This window comes from Limulus polyphemus, unplaced genomic scaffold (assembly GCF_000517525.1).
Source record: "Limulus polyphemus unplaced genomic scaffold, Limulus_polyphemus-2.1.2 Scaffold263, whole genome shotgun sequence".
Classification (NCBI taxonomy): domain Eukaryota; kingdom Metazoa; phylum Arthropoda; class Merostomata; order Xiphosura; family Limulidae; genus Limulus; species Limulus polyphemus.
The window spans coordinates 428,723-439,334 of record NW_013665873.1 but is presented as its reverse complement, the minus strand read 5'-3'; the positions used below and the strand labels follow the sequence as shown (position 1 = coordinate 439,334).

The window sequence follows — 10,612 nt, the reverse complement described above, 5'->3', positions numbered from 1 at the left end:
CATTATACAGTATACATTAGTGTCTTTAAGGCGGAGTTTGTGTCAAAAGTGTTGTTACGTATTAATTCCATTAACATTGGAGGTGTATCACCAATATTTAGACATATTAGGTCCTTTAACAGTAGAGTGTATCGACAGTGTGCGGCACTTATTAGTGTCTTTAAAGATCGAGTGTGTTTCTTCTGTTTGCAGCAAGTATTAGTAGTGTGTTTGGTCTGTTTGCAGTACATATTAGTGTATTTAATGGTTGTGTGTGTTTCGTCTATTTGCAGTATGTTTATTGCTGTCTTTACGTTAGTATTTATCCCGAGACCCTAGACACCGCACGCAGGATGGAAGGTAGAGACGATAACGTCATAGTTCCACAAAGTGGAACCAGAGGGCGCATTCTTAAGCCGCCATGACACTTGACGACTGAAGTTGTCTACTGCCAGAGAGCGCATTGCTAGGAGTTGTCACACAGCTTTATAGTTCGAATGTTACTCAACACAGACCATGTTGCAAGGACTATAATTCGATACCAGAGGGGCTGTTACTATAGACAGCAGTGTTACCAAAGTTCAATAGGCGATGGATTACTTAAGCTCTATAGGCGGATGGTGTTACTAAACAGATGATCCTACTATAAATGTATTGTCGGATGGTCTTAGTAGACTTACTCTGTGTATTTTACAAAGAAAAACGTTGTTACTAAGGTTATGTAAGTAGATTGTCTTACTAAGGATAGTGTTTCTATAGGCAGTGTTACTATACTTCCATAAGATTGCATACAAATTTCAACTTGTCTCAACTTATATTTATAATTTTCATTTACATGTTATTACATATGTTTCTATAGGCTGAGAGTGTTACTAACATATTTAACATTCTGCTGAAAGGTTATTATCACATCTAATGTTTAATTTTTATAAATATTGAACAAGACAGTTTTGTTGCTTCTTACAATACAAATATGGTCTACAAGAAAAGATGATTCTTTCAAATTTTATAAATACATCACGTTTACTGTTTATTTCCCACAGAGTTTTATCCTTTGGTGCCACTTCTAGAAGAGTTCCATTGTTCTAAATTATATATATCTATGTGTAAAATTAATGTTATGGGTTATACTTTTTCGTGAATATTTTCAAAATGTACAATCGTGTGATCATCGTGTCCACACAAATCATTTTGGCGAGTGTCCTATTTGTTTTGTTTATGGAAGTATGTTTTATCTACGCAGCCATTTGATTAAACCTTTAAATATTCCCCAAATATTACCACAGTGGACCCTTGGAGTTATGCAGAATAGACATAATGTATTTCAACTGAGGATTCGTCTTAAAGATAGTGAAGATGAAGGATATTCTTCTTCTGAAGAAAATGGTTCTGTTTAAATGATTGAAATTTTAAGGTCCCCTTCAGGACCATCATATTCTGAGAAAGAGAAATTTATGATTGCAACTATCACCTCTACTGATGAAAAAGTTTAGCACTTCTAATATTTACAATAAACATCAGCATTAATATATTGTCTGATCTTTTAAGTTTTATTATATCTTCCTTAGCGAAATCATCTTTGCTAACACTGTTGAAGATATGAATTTTAAAGTATATTTAGAAAAATACATAATAGTGTGTCGGCTATATTTTAGTAACTTTTTTAATGTTCATCTGTCTTTCAGGTTTTACGTATTAGAATTTCAAATAGCCTGAAATTAAGTTAAACGATACTTTAAATTTAGTAGTTAAATTGTGCTTTAAATTTAGCAGTTAAGTAAAAGCCGATATATAGTTAGTGTTTGATATTTGCCAAAAAGATTGACGCACACAGTTTTCTTTGTTTTATACAAATATATGTGTTATGTTACATTTTTTACCTTTCTGTATAACAGATTGACATGTTAGATTGTGTTACGTTACATTCTTTACATTTCTGTATAACAGATTGATGTGTTGTATTGTGTTAAATTATATTCTATACCTCTCCGTATAACAGATTGACATGTTAGATTGTGTTATGTTACATTTTTTACCTTTCTGTATAACAGATTGACATGTTAGATTGTGTTATGTTACATTTTTTACCTTTCTGTATAACAGATTGACATGTTAGATTGTGTTATGTTACATTTTTTACCTTTCTGTATAACAGATTGACATGTTAGATTGTGTTATGTTACATTTTTTACCTCTCTGTATAACATATTGATATGTTAGATTGTGTTATGTTACATTTTTTACCTTTCTGTATAACAGATTGACATGTTAGATTGTGTTATGTTACATTTTTTACCTTTCTGTATAACAGGTTGATCAGTTAGATTGTGTTATGTTACATTCTTTACATTTCTGTATAACAGATTGATGTGTTGGATTATGTTACGTTACATTCTTTAGCTTTGATTGGTGTATTGAATTAATTTTTTTGCTGCATTATCTACTTCTCTGTATAACAGACTGATACGTTAGGTTGTGTTATATTACATTCTTTGCCTTTCTGTATAACAAATTAATGTGTTGGATTGTGTTATATTACATTCTTTGCCCTTTTATATGAGAAATATAAATGTGTAGCCTCTATTTTTGCATTTTTAACGTTCGGTATATTTCAGGAAGACTAAAGTTTGTTCTTATTTTCAGCAGCTGTTTCGGTCGTCTTCCAAGATGTATTAACGTGTGGTGTGTGTCAGAAAGACTTTGTTTTGTCGGACATTGTGAAATTTATCCAGCATAAAGTTCATAGTTGCAATAAAGAAAATTGTCGATATTATGGTAATGGTAATTTTGATGAAGTCGGGAAGAGTGATGATGAAGATGATGATGGTGATACTAACATCTTTCAATCAAAGCAACGCAGAACATCAGTTTCTTTAAGTAAACATAGCAATGGGTTGTCCATACTAACGAATATCGAAACAAAGCCTGATGGTTCCGGGTCGTCCTTAGACTCTCTCAAAGTCTCAAATTTTGCAGTCACAGCTGGAATTGAACGAGCGAAGAATGTTTTGTTAACTTGCCCAAAAGATCAGAGGAAGGGAAGAAGTCCAGAAGAGCTATTGTCGTCGGTAGAGGGCGCTCACAAACAGAGGCATGTCGTGGATGCTAACACTAATACAATCTCCACAGGTTAGTACAGAATAACTTCATGTTTCTGCACACAATCAATATCTGTAAAAGAGTTGCTTCTTACATGTTTTTTTTTACTCGTATTCCTAAAGAAAATAATAAATTTGTAAAACAAATAAACTTTATCGAATTTTACGACTTTATAGAATTATAAAACAAAATTATAATCAGAAAGAAAAGGTTAGTGAACGAAAGTTTATTAAACAGGAAAGGTCTGTATATATTTTGCTTCCATTTTAATGTTGCACATGCAATTTATTTGACGTAATCTTTAATTTGTTCTTACATCTACAGTTTCTTATACCCTCTGGTGAAACTTCAGAAAAGAAATAACGACCAAATGATTCCCGGGTGTGTCAGATTTAATTTTACAAACTTACAATGCTAAAATCCGGGGTTCGATTACCCGTAGTGGCCAGAGCGCATTGTGTAGCTTTGCGCTAAAATAACAACACCATATTCAGGCAAACTGTGGAGTAGTAGATTTTCTGGTTTGAACTATTAAAAAAAAAATAATAAAATAAATTTGTGTTTGGTTTTTGACTAAACAGAATTCTCATATCATTTACACTTATATTGTCGGCTGACTCTTTTTGGAGATTTTTGGGTAGCATTTTACTTAAACAATAAAGGTAAAAGTTAAAAGAAAAAACAAACGTTATGAAATGTGATACACAGAGTATTTTTCAAAAGATATCCCTAAGAACAGGAACTTAATTAGAATTTTTTTTAAATCTTTTTTTCTTCCCAAGAAGTAGAAATACTACTATGTAAAATATTTACAGTTTTATTACTGTCTAATTTTTGAAACAGTTTTACAAACTATAGCGTAAATATCTTTTTCTGGATCTTTATTTCTAAGTTCCAAGATGAAAAATGTGATTGGTTAATATTTTTCAACGATTTGCTCTCCAGTAGCGCAACGGTAAGTCTAAAGGCTTATAACGTTAAAAATCGGTTCCACTACCCGTGGTACGCAAAGAATGGTTAGCCCATTGTGTAGCTTTGTGCTTTAAAACAAACGAACAAACGTATTTCAAAGATTTTTAGGGCAAATGTTGAAAAGAAAATGACCAAAAAGTGTCTAATTTCTGAAATAATCCTACAAAAAATTGAATTATTAGTGTAAATTCTGTAATTTTTAGAAAATTTAAAACAATGGCCATAAAAGGCTGAATTTTCACATCTTTAGTCAATATTTACATCTGGTCGTCCTGAATTTTCGCAACTGACTCCTTTACACCAGTGGTTCTCAAACTTTTTTCGTCCGCCGACCATTTCGGCGGGGAGAATGACCGTGCAGATCACCTTCCGGTCCTACCCCACATGTTTTGTTCTTACATTAGGCCTCGGCTTACTTTTTGACTTACTTTTTGGATGAGCTAGCGGACCACTAGTAGTCGCGAACCACACTTTGAGAAACACTGCCTTACACGTACTGTAAGTTGTGCTACACTAAAATACTAATATCTTGCACTTGCATCTGATAACTTCCATCTGATAATTAAGTTATCTGGTGCTGGTGCCTTGTCAGTTTTCAGAGTTCTCTCATGGTGTCACTTTTTATCTCCCATCCACAACATGTTGAATCTACGTTCTCCTTCCACTCCTGTATTTGAAAGTGTACTATAAGGCTGTGATATTTTGTGGCACCTGATGGTGGTGGTATACTTTAAGGTTCACAAAGCTAGAACTTTTTGCAAATTTCTCAGCAGACTTATTAGTACGTAAGTTACCTAACCCTTCTTTATCATCCTTGCACAGGCAGCGCTCTATAATGTCACTAGAACTTCTATTGAATATGGAGGCAGCGTTTCTGAATTCTTCACATCTTTCATGTGTATTAAACACCTCGTCCTTTCTAAATCCGTATGTGGTGTCACAGCCTAGTATCGCGTGAACGAAGATAAACTTGCTACAGGTATGTTCTCCTGTGGTGTCACAGCCTAGTATCGCGTGAACGAAGATAAACTTGCTTACAGGCATGTTCTCCTGTGGTGTCACAGCCTAGTATCGCGTGAACGAAGATAAACTTGCTACAGGCATGTTCTCCTGTGGTGTCACAGCCTAGTATCGCGTGAACGAAGATAAACTTGCTTACAGGCATGTTCTCTAAACACGCATTTCGTCTCATGGATATTTTAAGCTGTAGTAGGTTTATCTGAGTGTATTTTGGCCGTCATGCAAAATATATATATCGAAGGATTCCATGAACGCATAGTGGCACAACTAATACCGCCATCCCCATTGATGTATAACTTACACCTGTATTCACAATGAGGACATCGGCATCATTGGGTTTATTACATTCTGTAACGTTGAAACATGTAGAGTCGTCAACTTTTTGAAGGCCATAGATAGGCCTAAATAAAATGTTTTTAATTGTGTACCAGTTAAACGTTGAATATTATTTATGATTTAAACTAAGTAATTCCAACTTATCACAAGGTTCTTTAATGTTTAACAAAGATATATTGAATTATATGGTTCTAACTGACCATTAAGTTGTTTAATAAGTGATAGAGACACACTTTAAAATAGGTAAATCCAATTGGCCATTAGGCTCTATAAAGAACGATAAGGACACATTTTAAACTAGGTAAATTCCAAACTGACCAATAAGTTCTTTAATAAATCATAGAAACACACCTTTTAAACTAGGTAATTTGGACTGAAATGTTCTAATGGAGTTCGTTAGAATAATCCGAGGTACTTTACAACTTCGTCAGTACCACCAAGCTGTAAGCTGCAATAAGGAGAAAACAAATATCACCAAGTTGTAAGCTGTAATAAGGAAAAAACAAATATCACCAAGTTGTAAGCTGCAATAAGGAAAAAAACAAATAACACCAAGTTGTAAGCTGCAATAAGGAAAAAACAAATAACACCAAGTTGTAAGCTGCAATAAGGAGAAAACAAATATCACCAAGTTGTAAACTGCAATAAGGAGAAACCAAATACCACCAAGTTGTAAGCTGTGATAAGAAGAAACCAAATACCACCAAGTTGTAAGCTGTAATAAGAAGAAAACAAATAACACCAAGTTGTAAGCTGTAATAAGGAAAAAACAAATAACACCAAGTTATGAGCTGCAAATTGGACAAAACCAAATAATATCAAGCTGCAAGCTACTAAGTGAAATGTTGTAATATATATATCTTGGGGTTTAGAGAGATCTCTAGATGAAGGACTTACACAGCGGCAGGGAAACACCATTTCTTGTTATCTTCTTGTCTTTTCCCCTTGCCTTAGGTTTTGCTAATAAAAAAAAACAGTAAGTTATAGAAGAACCAGTCAAGGTCAGTGTTTGAATACGAAAACCGTATCTTGAAAATAAAAGAATGGTTTAAATGACAAATATCGAACTTTTCAAATATAAATCGTAGCCATATAAAAGATAAGAAAAATATCCATGTTTAACTGCAGTTACAAATAATTATAAGAAATATTTCCATCGCTGACGCCTTTTCCTTAGTAAAACAGTATCAACCTGTTCTTTACACAATAGCACTTTAGAACTAAGGAAGATTACTCTATAACTTTTCATATTTCTGTTTCTTGTATATCAAACTCATTTGTTCTTTCTCTGTATTATTCGTAGATGGTTTTACGTCCTAAATATCCTTAATACGACCACTTTGTATAAATGCCAAATAAGGTATTTTGTTTCCCAGTTTCTTTTAATTGTTTTGTCGCCACTATCGTTCTTCTTTCGCTGTATTAATTGTTGCTATTTGCTGGATTCAAGTGTCTACTTTCTAAACCTCAAAGCATTATACTTTAAAACTGACTCAAATTTATAAATTTGGCAAAAAAATAGGAAGTAAATAAAATTTTTAGATTGATACAAAAAGATATTCACAAATTCCTGTTAATATTGGTGAATTCACATATTACTTGAACTAGATGGCTAGATTTTTGTATATCTTACAAAAACGTTTAACCTTCAAATTACCAACTTGTTTTTAAATTCTTATCTCCCGTTGAGGTCTACATAGTATATCATACTGATTAATTTTATACTGTTGTCTTTTAAAGCGTAGAATCACTCCTTTTCTCCTGTTCCTCAATTTCGAGCAAAGCTAGACGAAAGCTGTCTGCGCTAGCCGCTCCTAATTTTGAATTGATAGACTAAGGGGAAGGCAGCTAGTCAACATCATTCACCGCCAACTCTTGAGCTAATCTCTACCACTGAATACTGGATTGGCTGTTACATTATAACTCCCCCATGGCTGAAAGAGCGAACACTTTTGTTGACATGTTTCAATCCCGCGACTCGCAGATCGCGAGTTGAGTGCCCTAAAAGCCAGGTCATACCAGGCCACTCGTAGGGCACCCCAGTAGTAATTAGTGGGATTGATTGCAATACTGACGATATTTATGTTTAAATGTTCTGTAAATGTTATTAAGTCCAACAAAGTTATGGACGTCAAGCAGTTTCGTGTATAAACTGTTTAGAAAAGTGTGTTTAAAAACCTTTTCAGTAGCTCTGAAAACTGGAAATAATCACTTCCTCAAGCTCTTCGTACGTTAAAATAAGCCTTTCAGAAACGGAAGTGTAAAGATCTCCAGAAATACGCCTATTAAACATTTTTAGAGTTCCAAAACTTCGATACTTCCAATTACGAAAGAGCCAACGAGTTCCATTTGAATGTGCAGGAAAATTTATAAGGCGTTAACTTCCCAAGCACTTTAATGTGAATGGGTATGAACTTAATCGTATCTATTTTATTATCCTTCACGATAACTGTATCTAAATTGGTGATTCTGAACTTGGGGCCCCCAGTGGCACAGCGGTATTTCTGCGGACTTACAACGCTAGAAACCGGGTTTCGATACCCGTGGTGGGCAGAGCACAGATAGCCCATTATGTAGCTTTGTGCATAAATTCTAACAAACAACCTGGCTGTGGAGCGCACGCCCCACAGGGGGTATTTTGAATATATTGGGGGCACTTTTAAAATGCTACAATAAGAAAAATTTTACATTATATATTATATCTTTTCAACACCAAATTTGTTTTTATATTAAAGAGGCATCAAATGTTTTGAAGTGTCGAGGTGGATCATGGAGCAAAAAAGGTTAAAAACCACTGATCTAAATAATCTCTTTGTCACCTGTGTCAGCGGTTTTTACGTTTCTCAAAAAGAACGTAAAAAATATCACGTATGAAATCGCCTGTTTTATAAGTTTTCTTCTGGTTCATTTCAAACGTTTAGACTAGTATTGTCTTCAACATTATGGTCGTATTTACAATTTTAAATGTTATTTGAACTCCAGTCTGAACGGAATGAAGATGATAAATTTTATTTAAGTACTAGATGAATACCCATTTAAAAAAAATAGTGATTAATAATTAAAAACGTGCCTTGGATCATAAAATGCATGCATTGTGACTGTCTAGTGGGCCGTTCACAACCGTATTTCTTCAGTCCATGTGTTATTTCAATAAGAAAAGTTACATTGCGGTTGTTTTTTTTTAGCAAAGGAGACTTAATACAATGCATTTTATTGAGTGCGTGAAACGACCGCTACCGAAGTGAGTACTTTTTGACAGCCGTAATTTCTGTAAGAAGTGTCAAAAGGGAGATATTTATTTTAATTCAAATCAGTTTATACGACATGGTACAATAAAATTAATTATGTATTAAAATATCATGAAATATGTATGTATATAAATTGTCGGATATACAAGATTCTTTAGAGTTAGAGTTATTATTTAGTTTATTTAGTGATCTAATATTTAATGATTATTTAGTTTCTATAACAAGAATGTTAAAAGCTGATTATTTTAAAAGCGACAAATTTCGTTACGTAACCCGGTACGAGTCGTACGTTGGTATGCAGTTTAATTGTACTACGTTTTAGCAATGTTGCTGACGTCTTCTTCTAACTCGAAGCAGGCCCGGAATGGCTAGGTGGTTAGGGCGCTTGACTCGCAGTCTGCAGGTCGCGGGTTCGAATCCCCGTCCCACCAGCTGTGGGGCGTTATAATGTGACAGTCAATCCCACTATTCGTTGGTAAAAGAGTAGCCCAAGAGTCGGCGGTGGGTGGTGATGACTATATTCTGCTAATCTGTCTAACGTGGAATCCTGGTCTAATCTTCACTTAGTGATTAGCGTGCCGGGAGCGGATCAGAAAGTCCAGTGTTTGAGCCAGTGATATGCTGCTGAAAGTGCTCCGTACTTTAAGATGTGAGTACGGTATAAAAGTGACCCGTACTTTAAAGTGCGGTATACAAGTAACAATGCATCCCACTATTCGGTTAAGAGAAGCCGTGTAGGCGGTGGGTGCGTTCTGGTTGGTCTTTCTCTGGTCAGCAATTTTAAATTAGGGAAGCTGTGTTTTAACTTTGGGGTTTCTAACCTGGTTTTTTAGCTCATGTGTTGTACAGGTGCCGCTCATGTTGAAAATGTCTAATGTGAACAATGTGTTGGGTTAATTTTCACACCGATCATTGTACAATAACTGTTCAGCAATGAAAATGAATATTAAATGATGAAACGTTGTTGTTAGATATAAACACCACCTTTTCAAAAAAAATGAAAATTTTCAGTCATATTCACATGAATTGATATATTTATAATTTAATTAATATCTAGTAGATCTTCCTTTCACTTCGTGGAGTTTGTTGATCCTTTGGGGTATCGTGAGAATCCTCTCGTCAATTTTAGATTGTGGATATTTTCGCCCACTCTTGCTTCAAAAGTTGGAGTAGTTCGCTCTTCGAAGTTGAATTTTTTGGTTGTTTCTTGACTTGCCGGTCAAGTATGGCCCAGAGGTTTTCGATGGGGTTCATGTCAGGAGATTGGCTCGGCAAGGGCAACTTCTGGATACCATTTTCTTCCTGCCACTTTTGGGTGTTTCTAGCAGTGTGACACGGTGCTCCATCTTCCTGGAGCAACGTTGTGTTTTTGTCCACGAAACCCGAGGAATAAAGTGGCAAGAGTCCTTCCTCCAATATTTCGACGTATTTTCGCAAAATTTATGTTGCCAACGCACTCTATTAAGCTCGATCTCCCACCAACCCAAACAGCTCCCCAAACCATCACACTGAAACCAGCATGCTTCACAGTTGGCTGCAATCTGTTGAGCCAAAACTCTTGGTGAGGCATTCTTCAGACCCATATCCTTCCAATGTCCGAAAATTGAGCGAATCTTGATTCGTCTGAGAAAAATACGGTCTTCCAAAAATCAAGAGGCTTGGTCATCATCTCACTTGCCCACTTCTTTCGTCTGGCTTTGTTGGCAGGTCTTAATAAGAGCTTCTGTATAGCTGCTCTGCAACGATAACCCAATTTGTGGAGAATCCGTTGAACAGAATTCGGGCTCATCCCACCAACTTTAGCCACTTCTGCAGTCGTTAATCTGGGATCCATTTCGATGCTCCTCTTGACAGTCCTTTTTGTCCTCTCCGATGGACTAGGACGACCCGGACGCTGCTTAGTTGTTTCCTTGCCGTGTTTTCTGAAGTACACGATGATTCTGTTGACTGTCGAAAGC

The 10,612-nt window shown here is 35.3% G+C and overlaps 1 protein-coding gene across 1 annotated transcript in view; it reads left to right on the top strand.

Moving 5' to 3' along the window:
* Nucleotides 1–332: 332 nt before the first annotated feature.
* The window catches only part of LOC106456840 (B-cell lymphoma/leukemia 11B-like), an 18,719-nt gene continuing 8,439 nt past the window's right edge, over nucleotides 333–10,612 (top strand). Inside the window, exons 1-2 of the mRNA XM_013916207.1 lie at nucleotides 333–339; nucleotides 2,623–3,108. Of these exons, the coding sequence (XP_013771661.1) occupies nucleotides 333–339; nucleotides 2,623–3,108 (493 nt within the window). The remainder of the gene's footprint in view (nucleotides 340–2,622; nucleotides 3,109–10,612) is intronic.